This window comes from Cimex lectularius, unplaced genomic scaffold (assembly GCF_000648675.2).
Source record: "Cimex lectularius strain Harlan isolate CLEC.00 unplaced genomic scaffold, Clec_2.1 scaffold10, whole genome shotgun sequence".
NCBI lineage: Eukaryota > Metazoa > Arthropoda > Insecta > Hemiptera > Cimicidae > Cimex > Cimex lectularius.
The window spans coordinates 1090329-1115710 of NW_019392665.1; the positions used below are offsets into that span (position 1 = coordinate 1090329).

Here is a 25382-nt window from a genome sequence, read left to right on the forward strand (position 1 = left end):
GTCATTTCCCAGCTAGATGAGAAAGTTATGTTAAATCTGTTACCACCACACGATTTCTAGCCAAAATTAACTTGGGGTTTGTATAAGACCATTTTAAGTTAACCGTTTTCTAAATAAAGGGGGTGGGCCACCTTGTTTTACTAAAATTAACTTGGCGATTGTATAAGACCATTTTTCGCTAAAATTAATCTTTTCCTAATTAAATGGGTGGAGTGTATAAGTTGATAGAGACCTGTATATTTATTTACTAGTCATAATTCACTATCAATTATTCTTTTTAAGGTTTTGGGTGAGATGAAAAAAAAATAGTGTCATAAGCGGGATTTCCTTTGTCATGATTGCTCAAGCTGTTAGAGCAGCTGAAGTGGATTTACATCCTGCTTGTGACACTTGCATTTTCATCTCAACCAAGACCTTAGATTAGAGATCGAACACACACAGACATAATTTTCTATGAAAAAATACCTGTGGGGTTCGCCTTGTCCTCCTAGAAAATAAAGATTTGCCCTGTGAATAGGTCGCAGAATCCATCTTCGTAGATAGGTAGATGACAGTTTGCTGCATTAGTGACATCACATAGACGAGTTAAAGAAAAAGCTTTTGGACTTTTTGTCGCACTCTATAGCAAATAAGCGTAGTCGTAGATTGTCGGTTTATCAAATCATACAAAAACAGGCTGGAAATTTTGTGAAAGAAGGCAGAGCGTGATAGCGTAGCTCTTTTTAATAATTTTGGTTAAAAGGCCACCTCTGAAGATGGCAAAATGACCCGACCTCACACAGGCAAAGATCGGTAACAAAAAATTACAAAAAGCATTCATTAAGTGATACAATTCAGAAAGGGAGGGGATGTGTGCTGGGTGTTATAAATAATTAAATATAAACAAACAATAATAATAAATATATTTTGAAAAAACAGGAGGCGAAAAAAATAATAAAATAAAACGAATAAATTGTAGGGGAGGGCAAAAAATAAAAATTCAAGAATGACAATGAATTATTTCACCAAAAACGAATAAATAAAAATAATAAAATTTTTAACATTTAACGATTCTCTAACAAGCGTAAAAACAAAAAATTTTTTTGGAATATATTCCAAACTTTCCTCTGTCTATCTGACTTAAAGCTCGATCACATTTTCTTTAGGAAAAATATTTAATAATAATTAATTAACATTTAAATAATTTATTTAGTTATTCCTTTGGGTTTTTAAAAATAATTATTAAAATCAAATAATTAAAAAAAACCAAGCACACATTAATTAAAAATAAAAATTTTTGGAAGCCCGAGGATGACTAGCTTTTCACCGGGTGTTAATTGTTTTATTTTATTTTTTAAATAAAAAAGCTTGACTAGTAGGCCGCTGTTGGGCAGGGGAAGGACGGCGTTGCGGCGCAGTAAAATGATGATCCTGCAAAAAGCCTTAAAATTGTGTTTCACTTCTTGGAAGGGGGGGAGGACTTGACACATTTAATAAAAAGAGAGAAGAAAAAAATGCATTTTTTTCCTACTTACTAAATAAAAATTTCTTATTTTATTTCAGAAGTATCTTTTCCTTTCCATGTTGCTCGCCGAACGGTGATATGCGTTCCTCTTCGGCATGTTGAACCTGTGGTAGAAGCTTTTACGGCGAATTCTTTCGCTGACGCACTCCTCGGGCGAGGCGCTAGTTATGTCGAAGTACCTTTCGGTCAGGTCTGACCCCGACCACGTGTCTGAATTGTCTGTCTGCGAGACGAAGCTCATCGACTCGTCATAATCGCCGGTCGGAGTGCTGTCGGCCGTTGTGGACGCAGGCGTTTCGAGATCGAGCCTCTTGAGCGATGAAATCCTGGAAGACCTGTCGTCCAGATCAGTCTTGTCTTCTTGTTTCTTTTTCTTCTTCCCCTCTTTCTTTATTGTATCGAATACACCGCCTTTTTTCATCTTGATCGAATCTTTTTTCTTAAACGCGTTGTCCGTCTCATCCGGCTTGAGCGAAGACGCCCGCCTGCTCCTGTTTTTTGGCGCTTTATTTATCTCTTCCAATGACACGGCCCTTTTGAGAAGTTTTGACTCGCTAAACTCGTTTTCGACACCGATGCTGTTCCTCCTCAACGATTCGATCGCCCTGTCAACCCTTGAATCACCATCCCTGTTCAACAACTTTTGCTTTTTTTTCAAATTGAGGTAACGGTCGAGGACGGAACCATTCCTCTCCTCGGGAGGCTTTGGCGCGTCGTCGCATTGAGATACACTTCGCCTGAACTCTTTGAGCTCTTTGACCCTGTCGTAGGACGTTGATCCCGTTCGTCTAGGCACCCGCCTCTCCCTCTCGAGGTCTTCCTTGAAGCTCATGTACCTGTCGAACTCTGATGCCTGGGACCGTAGCCGGCGCAGGCTCCTCGCCCTAGCGTCCTCCTCATGGTGAAGATCCTCAAGGTACTTCTTCACCCTTTCGAGGCTCGAAAGTCGGCCCCTTTCGAGCTGTTCTATAAGCCCTCGCGATTCGTCCTCTTTGGTGCGTTGTTCGGCGAGGCCATTCTGCACCGTGTCGCTCACCGTCCTCGTCGCCCTCCTCCTCCCCATCGGGGGCAGTTCAGTCTTCTCCGGTTTAACCTCGGCTTTGTCCTCCTCGCGAGACAACAGCCTCCTCAGTGACTTGGTCGTAAACCCTGTACAAATCATACAAAAAACTTCAAAAAACCAACATAAAAAAAATACAAAAGAAAAACCATAATAAAAAAAAGGGAAAAGCCTGGGATTATTTAAAAAAAAGTGTTACCTAAGTGTGGATTAGTCGTTTTGAGTTTTCTCAACAACCATGGGCACATGCACTGTCACACGGGCTGCAACAAACACACAAACGTAAACAACGCAGACTCAGCAACAACAACAAAAAGAAAAAAGATAGAGAAAAAAAACAGCAACAAGAAAACTACGAAAATACACTGGAAAATCTTTAGACTTACAATCCTCTTGTCACTAAACAAAAATGCGTTTTTATTGTGTCATAATTTTATTCTTATTTATTTATTTATATATTATATATTAAACAGTAATTTAAAATAAAAACGCATGAAAAAACTATTAAATTGTCAGACTTACAATATTTTAAAAATAAATTATAGCATGTATATTATTATTTACGTATTTTTTATAACAGTGCCTAATGATATTAATACTTTTAAATTATTAAATAATATACATTAGACATTGTTAATAAAATTACAAAAAAATTAAGACTAAATATATAGATATAAATATAGGTGCAAATCGAAGCGCTGTTATTTATGCTGATAAGGTGGTTATTACATATAGGTTTCTGGAGTTGGTAAAGGATGGCAGGAAGTCGCTGGGAATAAATGGGACGTTATCACACAGGTTTGATCATATCACGACATACAACCAGCTTTTCACCCAAACTAATAATCAATCATTAAAACCATTTAATCAGCCCAATCAATCAACTCGTTCATTACATCACTCATTAGCCCAATCAATCACGCTTTCACTACACCACTCCTTTTTATCAGGCCAGTCAATCAACTAGATCACTCACTCTCCCCCAGCCAATCAATCAACTAATTCCCTACACCACTCATTAGACCCCAACCAATAACTCATTCACTCACTTTAATCAGCCCAATCAATCAACTCGTTCACAACACCATTCATTAGACCAACCAATCACTCATTCACTCACTTTTACCAGGCCAATCAATCAACTCGTTCACTAGACCACTCATTAGCCTAAACAATCATTCTTTCACTACACCTCTCACTTTCACCAGGCCAATCAATCACTCGTTCACTACACCACTCATTAGCCCAAACAATCACTTTCACTACACCATTCACCTTCATCAGGCCAATCAATCACTCATACACTCACTTTCATCAGCTCAATCAATCACTCGTTCACTCACTTTCATCTGGCCAATCATTCAACTTGTTCACTACACCACTCATTAGCCCAAACAATCACTCTTTCACTACACCACTCACTTTCATCAGGTCAATCAATCGCTCGTTCATTCACTTTCATCAGGCCAATCAATCAGCTCGTTCACTACACCACTCACTTTCCCCAGGCCAATCAATCAATCACTCGTTTACTACACTGCTCACATTAATCCATTATTCATGTCATTGCTGTTACTCATTGGTTCAAGTGGTCAAATAAATAAAAGAGGGCAAAAGCGGTTAAAAAGCAAATGGAGGAGGGGTTGTTACACCCACGTATGGGAGGAAGGGAAACAGTTAAAGGACGTGGTTTTATTAATTCAGATGTCCGTGTATGTATATTTTTACTATTTAAAAAAAAATTGATTAAGTATTAAAATAAATGGACGGAAAACCATGCTGTAGCTTCATGCTTTTATTTTTATTTTTGAATTTTTTTTTTTTAAACGGAAATGGTGATCTTAAGGATTAATATTTCTATCGCTCACCCCTTGGCAGTGTTGATGACGATCCTGACGAGAGGGTCCTCCTCCAAGGTGTCGGGTCGTTCTGTGTGAACGACTTGGTTTCGACCAGCCTCCTGCTGCGGGATCATATATAATTTGTTATATTATTAAATATTAAACTGAGAGACTTTGATCAATTCGGCGTACCTTGGCGAGTCGAATAAGGAGGTGTTGAACAGCTTCGGGAAAGTTGGCCGGCCTTCATCTAACCGGTGTGTCAAATGACGCATCTAAACAAAAAAATTTAAAAAATAGAACAAAAATAGTACAAAATTTTAATTTAATCTTACCCTCGAAAGTAAGGTTGAAAAGAGGTTTTCAGTTGTGAGCATCTCAAAATTGTCGTCGTCCTCATCCGACGAAAGGCTGTCCGCTGTCTGTAGATGGTGTTTCCTCGTGTTATGCAGGCTGAAACCTCTGATCGGCATGTCCTCGTCGTTTTCCGTCACAGAACTGTACCGAAAATAAGTAAATAAATAAAAACAGTAACGAGCAATGAATGTGTCGTTACCTCATTTTTGATAGCGTGGACACGCTTGGTGTGACGTAGCCACCGCCTTCGACGGCGATCGGTATTATGACTTCCCTCGGGCTCTTTCTGATAGGTTCGCACGTCGTCGTGCTAGAGTCTGAGTCCTGACGTCCAATTGATGACATGCTAGCCCTCGAGTCTGAGTCCTGACGTCCAATTGTCGCCGTGCTCGCCCTCGAGTTCGAGTCTTGCCGTCCGATCGTTCCCGTACTCGCCCTCACAAGCGATGGCCTTTCCGGTTCATCCCTACTCTCAATTTGTATCGGTATTATGTGCTCCCTCGGTGCCGAGTCTTGTTTCACAAGGGACGGCCTGGAACAAAAAAAAATTATATATTCAATGAAATGCGAAACATGAAGTATAATTTACTAACCTTGGCGGTGGTATCGGCGGTGTTGGATAAACTACATGCGACGAAGAGGTATTTGCTATCATATGTTCTGGCTCCATTTTCGGTGGTCTGCAAATAATTAAAATAATATCCTCCATTTGTGATATAGACAAATTGTAAATAATGCTTACGTTGGTCTTGACAGCTTCCTCCTCGGCAGCGTAGATGCCTTCTTTTCATTAAGTTCACTTTCGGAAATCGCATGACTGATGACCTGATATAAAAGACAATGATAACAAAAAACATTATATAATTTTAAAAAAATTATTATTAAAAAAAATATATATAATAAACAATATTTTCAAAATGTACCTTTACGGCGTTCTCCTTTTTGAGTTTCTCTTCTAAGTTTTTATCGTCCTTGCTCAGCTCGTTCATCACGAGTTTGTTTACATTGATGGTTGAGGCTAGGTTTAATTCCTTCGTCTCAACTTCCTGAACTGACGGCTGCCTTGTCACTGTCTTCACTTCTGCATCCTGAACGGATGGTTTCTTCACTACAGGCTTTACCTCCACCTTGAACGAGACAATTTATTTTAAAAATTTTCAAATGGGTATTTGTCGATTCTTACCTTGACGACGGGTACGAACGGTTTTTTCTGCGCTTGCTTGTCCTGCTTGTTGAAAAGCTCGGCCGCTTCGAGCACCTTCGACTTTCTGCGTACGTCTTGCCTTTCTGCCTTGGCGGGTTCGGAGTCGGGTTTCTTCTGCACCGTGTTCTGGGTGGTGTCGGATACGGGCTTCGGCGCCTCGGGTTCTAATTTCGGCTCTTCTTTAGCCTTGGGCGCCTTGTCCGATTTATCTTCCTTCTCCTTTGGTTTTTTCACTTTCTTGACCTCTTTTTCCTTCGGCTCCTGTTTCTCTACTGGCTCGACTTTCACCTCCTCCTTTGGCAATTCGTACGACACGTCTTCTGCCGGCGCTTTTGCGTCAACTACGGCGTCCGAGATCTGTGTCATGTTTTTCAGAAGAGCCTCGACTTCTTCCTGTGGTGGCAGATCGGTGTCCGACTTCTTTTTGCTCTTCGCCGATTTCTTTTTAGGCTTTTCTGCATCGCTCTCTTTCTTCCTAGACCTTGAAGATGACCTTTCCCTCTTTCTCTCCTTTTCCTTTGGTTTCTCCTCTCCTTTGGCCTTATCTGTCTCTTCTAAAAAATAAAATTAAAAAATAAAATAAAGAATAATAATAAAAAGAATATATTAAAAAAAAACCTTTGACAGTGACTGGTGCCGGTATGAAACTCGGTTGTACAGATGACAAACTGCTCAACGATTGCGACCTCACTGGCCTCTCTGGTAACGCGGTGACTTCTTCAGGTACCTGCAAGCAGTTTTAACCTGTTAGCAGAAATCCAATCACTCCGAGAATGAAACTTACGCTTGGTGGTTGGGTATCCTGCGGCGCGAGGGCGAGAAGAAGGTCGAGACGGTTTGGTGTCTCTTCAGCGAGCTCCTCAGCCAGTCGGTAGCACGACACCTTACCCTCCTCGGCCATCCAGGCGTGCTTGCAGACTCCAGTTATGTCCAGCCTTTCGGTGCCACTCACAGTCAACAGCCCACCTATCAGCTCCGAAGCGGCTGCAAAGTGTATATCGATGTGAATCCGACCTCTCTTTGAAGGTGCGGCGACAAACGCGACAATACGGCTGATTGTCCCAAAGGAGGAAGAATGGACAAGGGAAGGGTTTTCAATGGGAATTACAATAGGTATTTTGGGTATTACAATGTCTAATTTGAATTTCAATTGGTCACATGTCTCCATTTCGTATGGTAAAACCAAAATTGACTTTCCCTCACCACGCATAATTCCTTTAAAAAAAGAAAAAACTTACATGCACGAATTTTCGGTTCGTAGTATTCACCGGCTGATATCTGCCAGACTAGCCTCTTGAAATTCGATCCGTCAAACGGCATGGCGCCGTAGACGAGCGTGTACAGCAGTACTCCAAGGGACCTGGAACATGCAAAAAAATAATTGAAAAAATCCGTAACGATGAATACAAAATTTACACCCACCAGCAGTCGACTTCTGGCCCGTGGTACGGTATCCCCTTCACAATCTCGGGCGAGGCGTACAAAGGGCTCCCGCAGAACGTGTTGAGGAGGCGGCTGCTGTCGAACACATTTGACAGGCCAAAATCCGCAATCTGGACAGAACAAAACACCAATTAATAATATAAATTAAAAAAACAACAACTTGTAAATTACAAATAATTACCTTCGCATTCCCGTCGTTGTCGAGCAGGATGTTCTCCAGTTTTAAATCCCTGTGGCATATCTGATGCTGAAAACATAAAACATTTTTAAAAAATATCAATTAAAAGCGACGAACTTTAATTTACTTTATGACAGTAGTAAACTGCCATGGCAATCTGCCTGAATATTCTCCTCGCCTCAGCCTCGTCGAGGACTTTCTTCTTGCTCAGATAGTCGTACAGCTCACCGCCCGCAGCATATTCCATTACTAAGACGATTTTATCTCTGTTCTCAAAAACTAAAATTAAAAAATTTTCCATTTGGCAACTTGNAAAAATTAAAATAAAAAAAGGGAAAAAAACCATATATAAGTAAGTCACCTTCGTAAATGTGTATTATATATGGATGCCTCAACGAGGACATAATCTGTATCTCCCTCCTTATCCTTATTAGATCAGCGTCTGTTTCTATTTTACACTTTTTTATCGTTTTAATTGCGACCTGAAATTTTTTTTTAAATAATTAGTTAAATTATGAATATTGAAGAGAGTAAATTGTCACTTACCTCTTGTCCTGTCTCTTTGTTGACACCCAGTTGCACTTTGCCGTACGTCCCCTGACCCAACTTGGCAATTGTTTCAAACCTAAGGGAAAAAAAATTCACCCATCAATTTTGTATTGATTACAAACAAAAATCAACAGCCTTGAATGCACTGGGAGGAGGATTTTTTTAATTGTAATGGAGGTATTTCAACTACGAGGTTTCATGAACCCTCAGGGTGCCAGCGTTTGGAAAAAAGAGCCCGTTTGTAAGTATGTTGAATTAGAATGCAGGACTGCTGGTTTTGAACCCAGGACCTTTACCTTACAATAATAATTCCTTGTCAAGCCGTTGTGGCCACCGACACTCTGGGAGGGGGGCATAAAAATTTTAAAACAGTGGTAATAGGTGAAAAAGCTGTTTACAAATAAACTGAGAATGGTCATCACTCAAAACAAAAACCGTTTGCACTGTTGAATTCAGTGTCAAAAAAACCTAAAAAATGTACATCGATGTGTACATTTTAAGAAGAACAAAACTTTTTACTTCATGGAAAACTTGACAAAAAAAATCAAAATTTACATGTCATCGAGGTTTCACCCCATTAAAAAATAATAAATTTTTTGATTGCTGATTCGATTGATGATTAATAATAATCAGATATTATTATTTCTTTTAGCCGGGACGTCCTAACCTCTGGACTGCACGATCCAGCCCTCTGACGCTAAAAAATACTTAAAAAAAAAAAAAAAAAAAAAAAAAAATGGGCCAGCATAGCTCTCATCAAGGTGGCCTTCAGAGAATCTGACTCGAAGAAAACTGTCGTCTTCACCCGATTAAGGATAGGTCATGCGAGGTTGACCACTTGACTCCATATAGGGAGTGAAATACCTGTTCCGATTTTTGTAGAAAACAAGGTTGTTTTATTGTATAAAAAAAATTATATAATTTTGTGTACCTAGTGATGTGAGAGTATATAGCAGCATATTGTATACCACATCGACCCTCTATTAGGTTAATTGTAGACAACAAGCAGCTGGAATTTTTTGTTTTCTGTAAGAGTCAAAAATAGTATCTGACTCAACATTAGATTTCATGGTGGAGTCTGAAGAAATGTCTATCAAACATTCGTATTCACTTGAAGATAGACTGGTCTATCCTTATCTAATTTCTACCTATCTAAAACTGAAAATGGTTTGACATTGCTGTAGAATGCTGTTGTCCTTTGAGCAATACTTCCCAACAGCGCAAGATACATTGTTGCAAGGCTATGAATGGGTGGTCAAACCATTTTCCATTTTGACCAGTCTACCTTCAAGTGAATACAAATGTTTGATAGTCACTACTTCAGACTTTACCTTTAAATCTACTTTCAAGTCCGATACCCTCATTTTTGACTTCAAATGGAAGTCAAAAAATTTCTACTGCTGGTTGAAAAAGCAAAACTTTTTCTTATTCCATTTGCCACAACTTACATATGCAAATCCGAACTTTCTATCTATACAGTCTTCAAAATTAAATACCGATTTTACATGCTGAACCAGACATCTGTCACCAGCTTTCAAAAATTAAACCCAATATATCCAAATTGTCCAGGATAAAACAACCTCACACTTCATTTTAATTCATTAATTATTCTTTTTTATCTAAAATCTCCAATTTGATTTTCATCTTCTGGATGTTTTAAATAAAGTTAAGTATGTCAATCTGTTTGTTTTCATAGTGATATATTTTTTCCATCACCTAACTAAGAATAGACAGGTTAATACTAATTTATAAAACTTCAATTTACTACTTGAATGCGAGGGGTCTGCCAGCTAAAAAATCTGGGAAGCCCTGATCTAAAGTTGAGATGAAAAAGACATCATGAGCAAGATTCGAACCCATGACTTTCAACTCAACACACTGCCATTATCCACGAAGGTCGCAGGATCGAATCATAAATCGTGACACTGGCTTTTTCATCTCGACCAAGACCTTCGATAAAAAAGTAAATTTAATTGAAATAATTGCTACGGCCAATTACGGCTTCCATTTTGGCCTATGCAGGCTGAGATTCCAAATCCTGGGAGAGAAAAAGTCAGAGCCAGAAGGATACACAATAGATCCCTTGAAAAAGCTTTGGGGTTTGGTAAAAAGCCTTAAGCTCTAGATAAAAAAGAATGGAGATGCACAATAAACCAATACTGGTCATGGTGTGCAGGTCGTAAAGAGGACACTGGCTCCTACATAATCTAAATCTAATTTAGTCAATTATGACTATTAAACACATATGGATTAATAAATAATAACGTGTAGGGTATTTTATCTTTCTCCTCTCTTAATAAAACGGTAAGTATTCGTATACATTTTAAATTATTATTTCTGAAAATTGTATAACAGTTCGTTGAGGTTAAGGGCAGTACGAATATGCACTATAAAAAAAATTCACATTTGATGACTGTAAATAATTAATCATTAGTACAAATCATTGAGCAGGGGGATATTATGCTGGTGTTAAAAATGTGTTATCATCGATTAATAACAAATGAAATGTAGGGGAAAATTTGCTGCTAATGAATCATTTTTTTGGCAGTATACTAATTTTTTTTAACAGAAAAAAAATTCTCACCTTTGCTTTAGCTTGCGTTGGTGGTTGTGGAGAGTGACGCCACCGGTGCTCTCCAGCCCGCTCATTATGTTGTTGATTGACGCCTCTGGGACAACCATCTTTGCGTTTTGCTCTTTCTCTCCTGGAAAACGTTAAAAACAATTCAGAATATACTATAAATAAAAAAGTGAAATAATTTTTTTTACTAAAAATAAAAATGTGTTAAATTATTCAATTCAAAAATAAATCTCCTTGAACACACTTCAGGGCTCGCTTCTCCCCTATAGTAAATTTAACACAAGACCTTCCCCCAAATCGAAAATACCCGGAAAATACAGTTTTTCCAAGACTTTTTATATTTGAGTTTTTCTTTTCTTTTTTTCTTCCCCCCCCCCAACAACAAGCAAAGGGGGATTAATGGGCGAACCGGGCTGCCCACACGATTTATATTCTATTTATAGACAGCACTCCCGAAAGTCCGCTTCCTCCATAATAAGGTGGATATTAATAAGATCGGTCCTGGGTTTTTGGAATGAAATAATTACGCATCGTTCCAACAAGGAAGCCTGGTGAAAATTGAACCGAGATTTTTTTTTTAACTAGATAAAAACCCGATTTAAACTAAATCACGAATTTGTCATTTTTTTTTTAACGCATGGTGGTCCAATGGTAAATAAAGGACGGGCCGTCCCTTACGCAAAACCCTTCCACCGGGGCCGGAAAGCCAAACAAAATAATTAAAACTGTCCAATTAGTCTTCATTTTTTCGGCAGAATAATTAAACTTACGTTAGGGAAAAGACAATTATTCAAAATCCAAGTTGTTTGAGAAGAATCGGAGGCGTAGATCGTCACTGGTACTCCTCGCCGTCCGATCCACGGCGGTTCATCGCTGCGGCCGACTCCCCGATCTTTGAATAATTATTTTTAAAAAAACCTTGTGATAATTAATTATTTATTAATTAATAAAAACGGCCCGGCGGTGATCTGGTGAAATGCCCACAAAAACCGTGACGATACGCCCGGGCCGGGGTCCGAATCGGAACTGGCCGTGGGAGGCGGATTTGCGCGGGGGCGGCGAGGGTGGGAGGTGAAAAATCATGACGTCACGCTCGCCGCCAATTTTCAAAAAAATTATAAATTAATGATGTTATAATTTTTTTAAATTAAAAAATAAATATATATAAATGCACAAACAGAATTAATTTAAATTTGCAGGAATCTCTTTACCTATGTGAGCTGGACCGTCTTGATTCTTACACCACCTCTCTCATTTCAATAATTATTTTGATTCAATATTCATCAAATTATATGCAATTCTTTTCCTTTTTTAGCTTTATCTATAGAATTATTTTAACTGGCTCAAAATTTTAACATTGGACCCTTTTACTTTTGTGATCTCAACCGTCTTGTACTTCCTTGACTCCTTCTATCTCCTCATTTGCCATTTAATTCTAAATAAAACACCTTTTGTTGATTTATTTATAGAGAAATTTTTCCTTTCATTTCGCCGCGAAAACCTTCGATGGAAAAATTTCCTGTCCAGTTAACACTATTGGTTTCAAAAAAACAGTGGGTTAGTTTGTTCATTTAGGTCATTTGATATTCATACAAAAAAATCTGTTCATTGAATAAGTCATCAATTATGTTATTCTCATGTCACTTATCTAAGACATATATCACATTTAATTAAATGAATTTTTTTAAATTCACTTGCTAAATCAATAATTTATCTAGTTGTTAAGTCATTCAACCATTTGTTCATTCAGTTAGATAACAAATTGACATTATAAGTCAATCACTTATAGTCACTAAGTTGATTATCCATTTTGGTAAGTCCTGTTTTTTGACCGAGTTATTCAGTAGCTCAATTAATTCTTTAGGATTTTTTTCTCTAAATCAAATGCAAAACCGATCTATCTGGCCGCCTGGTTAATTATCTTATTCACATGATAAGTTAATCTATCCTGTCTAAGTCTGCGAAGTTAATTAATTTTTCAGTACCATTAGTTGGTTGGTTCTTCAAACGACAGCTAGTTCAGCGAGTCAATTATTCGATCGTTTGTTGAGTCAGGTAGTCAATTTTCATATTAAAATAAGTCAACAGTCACCATGACATTTATTCTTTTTGTCAGTCAACAGATAGATTAATTATTTTTTTAATCAATTACTTTTTGTCGTGGATCTTCACCCAACAGTTACTTCAGGGAGTCAATTATTCGATCATTTGTTGAGTCAGGCAGTCAATTACCATATTGAAATGATATGTCAACCAGTCACCATAACATTTTTAAAGTCAATTACTTTTTTAGTCACTGTCAATTATTTTTCAGTACGTTAGTTGGTTGGATCTTTGAGCAACAATTGGTTGAGCGAGTCAATTATTCGATCATTTGTTGAGTCAGGCAGTCAATTACCATATTGAAATAAGTCAACCAGTCACTATGATATTTATTCTTTCTGCCAGTCAATAGATCAATTAATTATTTTATTAGTCAATTACTTTTTTTAGTCACTGTCAATTATTTTTTAGTACGTTAGTTGGTTGGATCTTTGAACCACAATTGGTTCAGCAAGTCAATTACTTGACCGCTTGTTGAGTCAGGCAGTCAATTATATTATTAAAATGGTAAGTCAACCAATCACTATGACATTTATTCTTTCTGCCAGTCAATAGATCAATTATTTTTTAATCGATTACTTCTTCAGTCATTGTCAATTATTTTTTCAAGTACGTTAGTCCGTTGGTTCTTCGAACAACAATTAGTTCAGCGAGTCACTATTATGTTGACCATCAGTGAGTCAATTATTCAATAATTTGTTCGTTCAGTCAACCATCTTATTAGAAATAATTGTTTTATTTGTTTAGCTAGTAAGTCAATTATTTTTTTCACATGATAAGTCAATCACTTACCTGACCATCATGTCATTTATTCTTTCCAGCAGTCAATAATTTACTAGGTTAATTAAATCTTCAATTATTCTGATTTACTCACTATGTCAATTATTCATTAATTTGTTTCAGGCAATCAAGTTATTTTATTTACATGGTCAATTACTTATCCAGTCGCCAGGCAATTTATTGTTTCCTGTCGTCGTGCTCAATAAATTATTTTTTAGTCAATTACGTATTTATTGCTAAGTGTTTTCATTTGTTCGGTCATTCGTAGAATCAGCCAACGACTGAACACAGTTCGTACCAAGGTAATAATTTGTAGTCAGCGAGCGATTTTCTTTTTCACTGATACGTACATTTCTAAACAAGTTTCTTTTTTTCTTTCCTATTCGGTTGTAAATTCAGTGTGTCGTTCGCCATCACTCGGTCATTTATTTAAGAGCCGACTCTTCGCCATGGCAGGTCATTCTTGCCGATAACACAACAGGCAAACTTTAAAAAAAAAGAAAAATTATAATTGATTTTTATTAACAATAAAACATGTATTTACAATATAAACAATTAGAATATAGATAATAGTGTGTTTTTCCAAGAGAGAGAAAGAGAAGGGGGGAGAGTTTATAAAGTTAAATTTTTGTTTCTTCATTACATACGCATCGCGTGTACATGTATATATAAAATTATCAAGCGATTAAATAGAAATTTAAACTAAATTTTGGTCTTTTCTTCCTTTCTTTACTTTTAAATTTTTTAAATTTAAATACATTGCACTTAATTAATAAAAAGGAGAAGAAAAAATATGCTTACAAAAAATAAACATAAAGTGAAAAAATTCTTGTTCGTGAGATGGAAAATTAATATATTCCAAGGCTGCATGCATGAACGTTTTAGTCAAACAGCCTGAAAATTAAGCCGAATTTATGTTTTATTTTATGATTTTGCTTCATTCTTTATATATTAAATAAATAAGTGGTTTTTTTTTGCTTTATGCCAGCATCCTAGGTGTACACAGTTCGCCTTGGCTCATTTTTATCGTTCTGTTTGTTCTTTTTTTCTTCCGTCTCTCGCTGTAGCTCGAGCCAGTTGTCGCCGAGGGCTTTGGCAAAATGGTCGTCGACTGGAGGAATAAAAAGAGACGCTTTGTTAAAAAAAAGGCATGGTTCATGGGATATGGTTACGCACCTGAGAGTGATGAGGAGTCCGTCTTGTCCACTGACGCATCACTCGCCTCGCCCTCTTCAGCCGAGCTGAGGTAGTCCTTGCCTAACGACCTCCTGAAGTGCTCATCTATCATCGGGTCGCACACGCCGCCGGCTTCGGACCGGTTCGGTATGCATATCACCGAGCCCCTTGACTGCTTCTGGAAGGCAATCGTCTGTGAGTACGACGGTGGTGATCCTCTGATACGCCTTGTAGAAAGGTCGATTGGTTCCCTGTATTTAATTAAAAAACAATAACAATTAACACTTTGGAAAGAAAAAAATTTGCTGCGTAAAATTGCTTGCTTACCCTATTTGAGGGAAGTGAGCAGAATATTCGGGAGGGTCTTTCCGATGCCTCGACCTCCTCCATTTTCCTCCAGCTTCTTCTCGGCATTTAGAAAGTCTTGCTTCATCTACAAAAACAAAATAAAAAAATATGTAAGTTGAGACGTTCTATAGATAGTATTAAGATTATTCACACATTCTACCAATGATTCAATTGTTTATTTATGTATACAATGTATCATCTATTAGATGACTGTTCTATCATCCCTATAGTTTTTACGTTCGTTCATTTAATAATATTAACCCGCTCGTTCGTTCTGTGAATCACAATTTCGTTCGTTCACTGTTTCACAGAGTCGTTCAGTGATTCACACGATATCTCTGTAGTTCGTCCTTTCATTCAATGAATCACAAGGACTATCGTTCACGGATTCAAAATATAGCTCTTTAGTTCGTTCGTTAATTCACAAGGTCGTTCTATCGTTCACGGATTCAAAAGATAGCTCTACAGTTCGTCCGTTCGTTTCCTTACTAATTTATAAGGTCGTTCTATCATTCACTAATTCAAAAGATAGCTCTATAGTTCGTCTGTTCGTTTCCTTACTAATTTATAAGGTCGTTCTATCATTTAAAAGATCGCTCTGTAGTTCATTCACTGAATCACAAATAGATTCACAAATACACAAGAGATCACACTGTAGTTCGTTCACTTACTCGCAATTTTGTTCAGGGATTCACAAGATCACCCTGAAATTCATTTTTTGTACACAGAAACCATAAATACATTCTTCGTTGATTCGCAAGGTAGTCATATCGTTCGTTCAGTGATTCACACAATCGCTCTGTAGTTCGTTCACTAAATCACAAGGTCGCTCAATAGTTCATTCTATCGTTCACTGAGTCACACGGAATGTTTTTCATTCATTCACAAGGTCGTTCTTTTTTTCACTCATTCAATTATTCACCAGGTCGTTCGTTCATTGAATCACACGGTCGTACAATAATTTACACGGTCATACGTTCGCATCATATTTTACTCTTCACTTGTCTGTTGTCACTCGTACATAGGTTGTGATTACAGTATTCCATATATGTAATCACTCGCTACATCAATTATTGTCAGTTAGTTGGCCGCTCTTTCGGTCTATAACTTGAATGTTCATTACAAAATCTCTCTACCTGATTCAAACAAGCGTTCATTCATTCTAACCAACCGGTAGCTAAAAAACCAATAAAAATTCGTAATTTATTCGCACTGGTCCGTCAATTTCTTAATCTACTATCACTCATTCATTTCTATCAATCTTTGTTCGGTATTTAGTACTTGCAAATAATCCATTCCGCAAAATCCCGCTCGCTCATTCATACGTCAATTGAGTTACTCGCACGTCAGTCGGCCACCCAGTCACTCTGTCAATACGTTGTCATTTTCACTTGTGCGTTAACCATTCGGGTTACTTACATTAAAAGCTTTAAGTCAAAGTGAACTACCGACAAGCTTTTAATAAAGGGGTTTATATTGGATACTGGGTTTGCCTGCCAAGTTTCAAACCTTAACTATTTAGAATTTAAAGCGGATTTCGTACCTGCCATGACGACTTGGCAATTGAAGCGTTGTAGGAGGATGAAGACTTGGCAGGCATTTCCGCTCGGTTCGAACCGAGTCATACACTAACAATGTACAGATTATACATTATTTTTGTTTTATTAAGTCTGTTGTACCTGTGTCGACCCAAGGCTGCCACAGCTTCTGCACGCTGTCCGTGATTTGAACCATTTGTAAGGAGAGACACTCAAAAACCAGAAGAAAAAAAATCAATCTAGGGTTTTTTTAGCGTTTCCCAGCCTGGCGATCCAAGCATAAACAGCATAAAGCATGAATGAAAAAGGGCCGAAGGGGGAAAAAGGAGGCGGACGAGCCCGGCCCCCTCCTTCTTCCGGCGCCCCTCACGCCCAAAACTGGTTTAACTGATCGTTCTTCTTCTTTTTCTTCTTCTTCTTTTTTTTGAGTGCGTCGTGCTTTTCGACCCGGGGAAGAACGGGTTTCACGTTTCTTTCATAAAGCCCCGGCCGGCCCGCCCAGTCTCGCGACTCGCATTCCCAGCGTTCCGACGGCCGCCCACTACAGGAAATGACTCCTGTCGTTTTTATTATTATTTTTTTTAAATATTTTAAATTACAGTATAAAAAAAAATTCCCAACGATTGTCGTAATTTGTAATTCGCAATTAATGTATTCACAAAAATAATACATATACGTCACATAAAAAAATAGCACATATGTCAATATGTGACAGGTTATCAATATATTAATTTTACTTGGAGGTTTTTTTACGTCATAAACTGTATTCCGCCGGCAATAGGGCCCAAACAGCATATGAACGGCCAAAAATACTTCATATTCACAATCATAAATTCTACATTAATACGTTTAATGCCTATTGTGGAAAAGACAATTTAATCCCTAACATCTTATTATGAAGTTCCGTAAAGGACGGACGCCATTAAAAAAAGTTAGTAATATTTAGTAAAAATTAATCTATGACGTCACATACATGTTGTATACAATTCGTGGCATATTAACAATACGATTAACGACATAATATATTACCTCATTAATCAATATGCCACTTATTGTATCCAACGTGATATATGACGTCATAGATTAAATGTTACTGGCTATGTGACGGCATAAATTGAATGTTACTGTTTCTAAATCCATTACAGTTCGTGGTCCGATTGGCCAATTAACTTTTTTCAGTTACTGTTTCTATTACATCATTTATTTAGTAGTCATAATTGACCTATTAATTATTTAAATTAATTACTCTTTTTTAAATTATGATTTGTCTTAATTATTAAGAAAAAAAAACACATGGAGATGTCTGACATTAAAGCAACCAGATGACATATTTATGGTTTAAAAACTCAGATGTCAAAATCGAGATGCCATGTATCGGACACCACGATTTTTCATTGGACAACAAATTATTACAATCTAAAAGTTATCTAAATATATGTTTAAAACATGCATTTTTTTAAAAAGGTTTAATAGGTAATAATTACCTCATTATACGTGTTATCAAATGCCCCGAATTGTATCTAACGTAATATGAAACGTCATAGATTAAGTGCTGTCATATGACGCCTGAATTGAATTTTTTATACTACGTCATATATGTAGTAATCATAATTGACTGACTGTATTAATTATTTAAATTAACGATTATTCGGATATCATGAGATGCGGACTGGTGTGATGTAGGCTTTAGAAACACTTTTTTTTATCGTGACACGTTTCGATCTTTATTGAGATCATCTTCAGGGACTGCGATTTATAAACATTGTTTAAATTGTACAAATACATGTAGGAATGTAAAAAACACCACATATTTAAATTAACTATACTTTTTAAATATTGTTTTGACTTTATTTGTGGTTATAAAACTCTGACGTCAAAATCGAGATCTTATATCGGACACCACGATTTTTCCTTGTACCACAAATTATTAAACTCTAAAAGTTATCTAAATATGTTTTAAAAAAATACACAATTTGTCATAATTTTTTGTGTGTGTTTGTGCGGTGCTAAGATATGTATTTTTTAAATGGATAAATTCTGCATAAGTTATTCAGTGGGGATTTTTTTCGGGACCGGCGAGACGGGACGGACCCCCCTTCGACTCTTGATCCGTCCATAGATTCCTTGAATTCCCCCGTCGGCCGGGAGGAGGAGGAGCGAAAGAACGCGGGGAATCCGCCCGTGGGTAAAAAAAATAAATGGGGAAAGAAAGACATAAATAGCGACGCCCGGCGAGCCATCTGGCGGACCATGGCAGATGAGCAACCGGACAAACGGACCCATTGGGAATTAAAATCCCAACGACTTTACAAAAAATTTCCTTTTTCTATGAGAAACCGTTCAGACTAAACTACAAGTCCATTTTAACATTATGTACAGGGTGTACTAAATAAGTAATAAGTCATATAATGCCTAGATGAGTTAAGCGAGATATCCTCTTGGGCCTGTAGGTTCATCACCCATCTTTGCTGTTCAGACCAAAATGATCTGATCGAGCGGCAGGTTTAAAGGATAACTTATAAACCACTTGACTTAAATGGTCAACCTGATATTCCTCTTCCATTAACTCTAATTATTAATCCTTTCTCACACATAGCATCCAAAGACGATTCTCATATCTGCCGACTTTGCCATTTACTTTTGAGCAACCAGCAGAAAAATTTGCACCATCCTCAGTATGTTTTTTTTATGATTCATACTCCAAATTAAATTAATAATAATACAAAAAAGTCTTCTGAAATATACCCTGGGTTGATGTTAAATTATAAAACACAGCTATTATGTAAGATAATCATAAATGTAAAAAGTTTGGCCTGTCCTATCCTTGCTGCATATTGCCATCTTCAGTATCTGGTGTCATTACCCTATAGACAATTATTATAAGGTTTACTCTTGAAATTTTTCTAACAGAAGTATATGGCCGGTGATTCTGTAGTTTCAGACTGTCAGGTCTGACAGTGGGAAATAATACTGCTGGTCGTTTGTTCCCCGGATTTGAAAATGGTTCAGATATTCGGGGGGGGGGGGTCTGACTGTAAGAAGAAATGGCTTGGATTTCCATTGTTGGATCTGACAGTTGTTTAAAGTCAGTATAAAATATGCGGCCAGGATTTCTAGTGTCAGATCTGATAATCGTTTCATACAGACAGGTCTGATAGTAACAAATATGCAGCTATCTCCTGGATCCGACGGTCGTTTGTGACATTATGACATGTATGGCCTGGATTTCTATCGTCAGATCTGACAATAATTTCAGACAGTCAGGTCCGATAGTAAGAAATGTGCAAGGGTCAAGATCCAATACTGTGCAGCGATAGTTCAGATATTATGCCTACAGATATAAAAAGTAACCTGATTAAACCAGTAATAGGTCCAAATAAAGTCTTCCACTGTAGGATTACTGTGGTGAACGGGGGGGGGGGAGAGCAAGATTGGATGGTAGGGAATTATTCAAGGCATGCATTTCTTTGTTCAGGTCTGTCATTTGCTGGACTGAAAGTCATTCCAGAGTCAGATCTGTCAGTTTAAATTGTATGCATTTCCATTGTCGGATATGACAGTATGAAACAATTGGCCTGAAAATAGCTTCAGACAGTCGGAAGAGATAATATGAAATCCACAGCTGGCCACTTATTTGCTGGATTTGCATCAGATCTGATGGTAGGAAATGTTTGGTCTTCATAATAATTTCTGTAATTTTATAGTCCGATCTGGTGGAGAGAGTCAGATAGTGAATTTTCAGCTGGCTTTACTGGTTATGACAGTCCTTTCAAGCCGTACAAATGTGTGGCTGGCGATGTGTTTGCTTGATTAGACATACAGATCTGACAGTAGGAAATGTGTCCTTGATTTCTTTCTTTTGGAAAGTTTCATTCCGATGCTCACCCCACCTTCATCATTTGTATTGTCAAATCTGGTCACTGTTTCAGTCAGGTCTGACAGGGTGAACTGCATTTCCAGTATCAGATCTTATGGTAGGAAATATTTCATCTTCATTTCAATTGTCAGGCGTTCTTTGCCAGCCTTTTAAGTCACTCAGACCTTACACTAAGAAGAAATAGGTCACAGGTCATTCACATGCTGTGTCTGAACAATTGTTACAAAAACGAAATTGAGACATTGTTTATCCAATGTTAATCCAATTTCTAATATTACCTTAATTTGATTTTTCTATCAAAAGGATATTAGTTTAAATTCACAATAAACAATAAGGTAAGGACGCATTTTATGTTATATGCAGGGTGTTACTAATAATCCTTGTAACAGTGTGATAGATCCTCAGTACAATGAATTATGACTCAAATTACTACTGTTAGTGGATAAATATAGATCGTTCTGTGGTTTTACTATTTATTTTCAACTAGACTAATTGAAATTAAAAATTCTAAATTATTGTACAATCTCTAAACTATAATAAAAAATGTTGTACTTTGGTCGTTACAGATTATTTCGCTTTGTCTATCTTGGCTGGGTAGAGCAGTAACACCAAATCGCAAGCTTCATCACTGTGCAGTATAGTCTCTGGAGAGAAATCTCCCATAAAATTGTGTTTAAATATCAAATTTATTTGTTCATTTTGAATAAATGGAATTGAATGTATTGACGATTTGAACTACCTTCCGACATGGAAGTATAATTGTATGAGATAAGTCGAAATGTGCATTTACATATTTAAGTACATTATGCAACATGCTGAAAATAGGCCATTTTGAAACAAGGCTAATTTTTTCTCCCCAAAATCCAATCTAACTGTACGATTATCGGTTGCATATATTCTGAGTGTCTGAAGTGATTTTCAGACCAGACAAGTTCTATATTAAGGGGAAACGTTTCCTTCTGTCATAAATGACAGTCAATTCTAGCATATAAAAAATATATGACCAGCTGAACATTTACCACTATATTTTCTGATTGTCTGAAACATCTGTTATATCCAGCAAACATCTTGTCAGCTGAAAATTCCACCAGATTTGACCATGAAATTACAGCATACAAACGACCGGCTGACAATTAGTTTGAAGACCAAACATTTCCTACCGTCAGATCCGACTGTCAAATCCAGCGAACAAATGGCCGCTGCAGATTTCAAACTATCTGTTCTGTCTGTCTGAAGCAATTGTCAGGCCTGACAATTGGAATTTAGGTCGACATTTTGATTTCGTACCATAAGATCTGATAAAGGAAATGTACGATACTCAACTCGCACTGTCAGATCTGTTACTCGGAATAAGTGTTGGCCTAGCAAATGACTGGCCAACTGTATTTTATTTAACTAACTAATCCGACTGTCTGAAATTATCATCAGATCTGACCAAGATAATTCAGGCAGCTGATTTGCTACCATCGGATCTGAATCTTTAGACTGCCAGATCTAAACAAAGAAAAGCAAGCCACGGATTTCCTACAAGCCAATCTGACTCTCTGATATTAGTCAGATCTGACAGTTTGAAATGGCCATCAGATCTGAAAAATGGCCAAATTTCTACGTCCAAAAGAAATGCCATTTAAAGCTTGCATACAACTCGACACCAGATCCAATGTATAGATTAGCCACAAAGCATTTCAAAACTTGGGACCAGGTTGGATAGTGAATCGGATTAAAAAAAAGGCCAACATTTCCTACTCTCAGATCTGTTTTGCATTAAGACAATTGTATTATATCCAACATAGGAAATCCAGGCCAGATAATTAATTCTTCCTACTATCAGATCTTACTGTCTAAAGCTAGTGAATATAAGAATCCAAACATGCCCTACCAAGATTGGTCAGGTCGTTCAAATAAACAGCTGCACATTTCCTACTATTGGACCTAACCGTCTGAAATTATTGTCAGATCTGCCGAGAGAAATGCATGCCATTCATACCATACTGCCTCAAATGACCATTGATTCAAGAGGCCAGTTGCAACCCCAAAAATGGATCCAATGTATGCATTATCCGCAAAGCATTTGAAATTTCAGAACTAGATTCGACGATGGATGTGAAAAATTGGTGATTGTCGAATTCAGGAATAAAATGACCGACATTTCTGATACACCTTCGCTCACAGTGGGCCGTCTTAAACTTGTGAGATTTGGTACAGCCACTTATCCATGGTCTAAGTTGAGTTATCCTGCTTGCACCTTCCGAGGAGGTGGGTGGAACCGGTCTATTAACCCGACTGAGTTCTGCTTAGCTTTTGGCAAGCCGCTAACTTGGTACTGAAATTCATTACTTGACTAACCTGCTATACTACCTAGATAACTCCCAAGTGGGATAAGTCCCACTAGTGTCAGAACTACTGAATCCGCTCTAGTCGAAGTTTTGTTTATATGTGGTGATTAGTGACCGTTAGTTGATGATTATTCAGAAATCGCGAGATGCAGTCTGGTGTGATGTAGGTTTCAGAAAACGTTTTGTTTATAGTGGAACATTGCCTTTGGTAAAGGAAGCCTATAAAGGCACCACTAAACAACAGGATCTTCTCTAAGTATCTGCCAGGGGTTCACCTTTGGCCACTAGTTTCCAATCCCACGTAGCACACTACTGGGCTGGGAACTTGGAACACTCTTGCGCTACACCGTAGTTCTGTTGGTTATGCACCCTCTCTCGTCTTTGCAGACAGATCTGGTACTCTAACCCATCTGTGCTACTCGAGCACCCGCTGGCATATTGCCAACAAATGAATTCAGCTTGTCCTTAAGAGAGTTCACCACACTCTCAAGGCCACACCATCATGCTTTGCTGAAAACCCCCCTTGCATCCAAGGGTTAGGAAAGTTCTTAAGGAAATATGCTGTGGGTCCTGGATTGAGAAAAGGAAACGCGGTTGCACCTCTTGCCCCGGGCATGATGTACCCTGTGGCACCGTGATCCCTAAAGTATTGAGGTACGGTCCCTATGCGTGGATATCGTCAAGGACAATGGGAATACAGGCTCAACCGGTCCTACTGTCATATCTGTTTAAAATGGCCGGGTGCTGTGGGTTTGTGCTATTGGATCCGATAGCAGAGGGTTCGAAAGCTTGCATCCGAACATAAAACCAATTCATAAGCCCCAAAGCATTTCAAAACATCAGATTGTGTCAGACAATGAACATGTAATATATAGTAATTGTAATACAGTAAATTCCGACAGTTGTCAGGACGAATCCACTTTCCGATTCGAGACCTTAAGGCACATCTAGCTGATCCATTTTTACAAATTTGCAAAAAAAAAAACAAAAAAAAAATCTTACAAATTGAAGCACCATTGAACCAATTTGCATTACGTATTGAAAATTTTTGTTTCAAATATTCAAGTTAGTTAGTAGGGGTTTTTGTTTTTTGGTTTCAAAACAAACGAAAATTATATAACGTCCTGACATTGAAAGATGGCGCAGGGACGGGATAACTGGGGAAAACAGCGAATACAGACGGACCGAGACGTGCACGATCGATTTGTAATTAAGTGTTCAATTGAAAATATAAAAAAAATTAAAAAAAAGATAAATATGATTCGACATACCATATGATGGAGGAAGAATGTTGTCCTGCACCATTGTGGCCGCTCGGGACAAAACATCCAAAGGCGATTCCCCCGTGTCCATTACTACAAAAATTTGTTATTGTTTCAGGAATACTTTTTTAAATTTTTTTTTTGGTTTCAATCGACTCGACCCTTACCTATGTCGGAGATGCGAGTATCCGGATAGGGCGAGGAGTTCCCAATTCCTACAGGGTAAAAGGGAAAATACGGTGTATCCCGTTCGGGGAGGGGGGGTTTGATAATAACGACTTCGTCCGGATGCAGACCGTTTTCCTTTAGTTTTTTATAAAAGAGAAAACTATCAACTAATATCGAGTTAGAGGAAATAAATCCGAGAAACTATTGTTTAGCTTTCTTCGGCCTGTGTGACACGTTCCCCCGGACGGGTCGGGACGAGGAATGCCTGGAATGACGGCTATGCCACGGACCTTGATCCGTAGTGGAGGGGGCGGAAGGTAACGCGGATCGATAGGCGGTCGCCAGGGAGGAACTCGACACGGCTGCCAATAAACAAAAAAAAAAGAAAATATTAAAAAATTAACGATAATAATTAAATAATTATTAATTATAAAATAAATGACTATAAGATTTCGTATAAAACTGACCTTGATGAACGGCAGCTAACGAAACTGAATGAACTTATAAAATATCTTGCATAATTAGTAATTAAAGAAAACAATATAAAAATAATTAATTTTTAAGAAATAATTGCATATTTTCAAAAAATATATTAGCAAAATATTGTAAAATATGTATAAATTGGCCGTTAAACTTTAGTTTTTAACTGAACGCGTACACGGCCGCCAACTGTACTGAACATATGAAAGGCAATATATCTCCCAAAATATTTATTTAAAAAAAATATAAATGTTTAATTATAAATAATAAATAAATACGCGGAATTGTGTAAAAGGTGTTTTAAACTGAATATTCAAATTTAGTCTCTGAAGGCGAATAGGTACTGCTTTCTACTGAACAAACAGAAAGAAATACAAGATATCATCCACAATCTACATAGAAAAATACAACAAATAAATAATGAAATTTCAATATTAAATAAATATGGCATAATCGTGGAAAAAGTGTTTAAACTGACCGTTAAAATTTAATAACTCAATGAGGCGATCGGGTCTGCCAAACGAAGCACATATTCAAAACTTTGAGTTTAACATCCAAAATACAATATCAACAAATAAACAATTAATTATCAATAAT

At 37.4% G+C, this 25382-nt stretch overlaps 2 protein-coding genes across 4 annotated transcripts; both read right to left on the reverse strand.

The window, feature by feature from the left end:
* Positions 1-1402: 1402 nt before the first annotated feature.
* On the reverse strand, positions 1403-11737 carry LOC106667357 (serine/threonine-protein kinase GIN4). Of its 2 annotated transcripts, XM_014395256.2 has the most exons (20): positions 11488-11737; positions 10721-10841; positions 8134-8212; positions 7949-8069; positions 7715-7866; positions 7591-7656; positions 7389-7519; positions 7205-7326; positions 6751-6950; positions 6585-6693; positions 5946-6520; positions 5686-5889; positions 5505-5587; positions 5356-5442; positions 4962-5294; positions 4741-4903; positions 4598-4680; positions 4433-4527; positions 2764-2827; positions 2164-2653 (listed from the first exon to the last, which is right to left on the reverse strand). In XM_014395256.2, exons 2-19 carry the CDS (start codon positions 10816-10818, stop codon positions 2775-2777), a joined length of 2754 nt encoding a protein of 917 aa, XP_014250742.1. In that variant the 5' UTR covers positions 10819-10841; positions 11488-11737; the 3' UTR covers positions 2164-2653; positions 2764-2774. The 2 variants fall into 2 exon arrangements, with proteins under 2 accessions (XP_024080846.1, XP_014250742.1); XM_024225078.1 differs by lacking the exon at positions 2764-2827 and having other exon boundaries at positions 1403-2653.
* Positions 11738-14347: 2610 nt separating this feature from the next.
* On the reverse strand, positions 14348-24624 carry LOC106667361 (transcription cofactor vestigial-like protein 4). Of its 2 annotated transcripts, XM_014395266.2 has the most exons (5): positions 24305-24624; positions 24147-24230; positions 15104-15209; positions 14777-15027; positions 14348-14711 (listed from the first exon to the last, which is right to left on the reverse strand). In XM_014395266.2, the coding sequence occupies exons 2-5, from the start codon at positions 24226-24228 to the stop codon at positions 14593-14595; spliced, it is 558 nt and encodes a 185-aa protein (XP_014250752.1). In that variant the 5' UTR covers positions 24229-24230; positions 24305-24624; the 3' UTR covers positions 14348-14592. The 2 variants fall into 2 exon arrangements, with proteins under 2 accessions (XP_014250752.1, XP_014250753.1); XM_014395267.2 differs by lacking the exons at positions 24147-24230; positions 24305-24624 and adding an exon at positions 16804-17126.
* Between the last annotated feature and the right edge of the window lie 758 nt (positions 24625-25382).

What these genes read in the sequence shown, in the direction of transcription:
- LOC106667357 (XM_024225078.1), bottom strand. Translation starts at nt 10,818, where the DNA reads ATGGTTGTCCCAGAGGCGTCAATCAACAACATAATGAGCGGGCTGGAG. An exon ending in GGCACCAGTCACTGTCAAAG is followed by an intron (nt 6,521 to 6,584) that starts GTTTTTTTTTAA and finishes TTTATTTTTTAG; the next exon opens with AAGAGACAGATAAGGCCAAA. An exon ending in AGGAAGCTGTCAAGACCAAC is followed by an intron (nt 5,443 to 5,504) that starts GTAAGCATTATT and finishes AATTATTTGCAG; the next exon opens with ACCACCGAAAATGGAGCCAG.
- LOC106667361 (XM_014395266.2), bottom strand. Translation starts at nt 24,228, where the DNA reads ATGGACACGGGGGAATCGCCTTTGGATGTTTTGTCCCGAGCGGCCACA. An exon ending in GCTCACTTCCCTCAAATAGG is followed by an intron (nt 15,028 to 15,103) that starts GTAAGCAAGCAA and finishes AATTAAATACAG; the next exon opens with GGAACCAATCGACCTTTCTA. An exon ending in GGACTCCTCATCACTCTCAG is followed by an intron (nt 14,712 to 14,776) that starts GTGCGTAACCAT and finishes TTATTCCTCCAG; the next exon opens with TCGACGACCATTTTGCCAAA.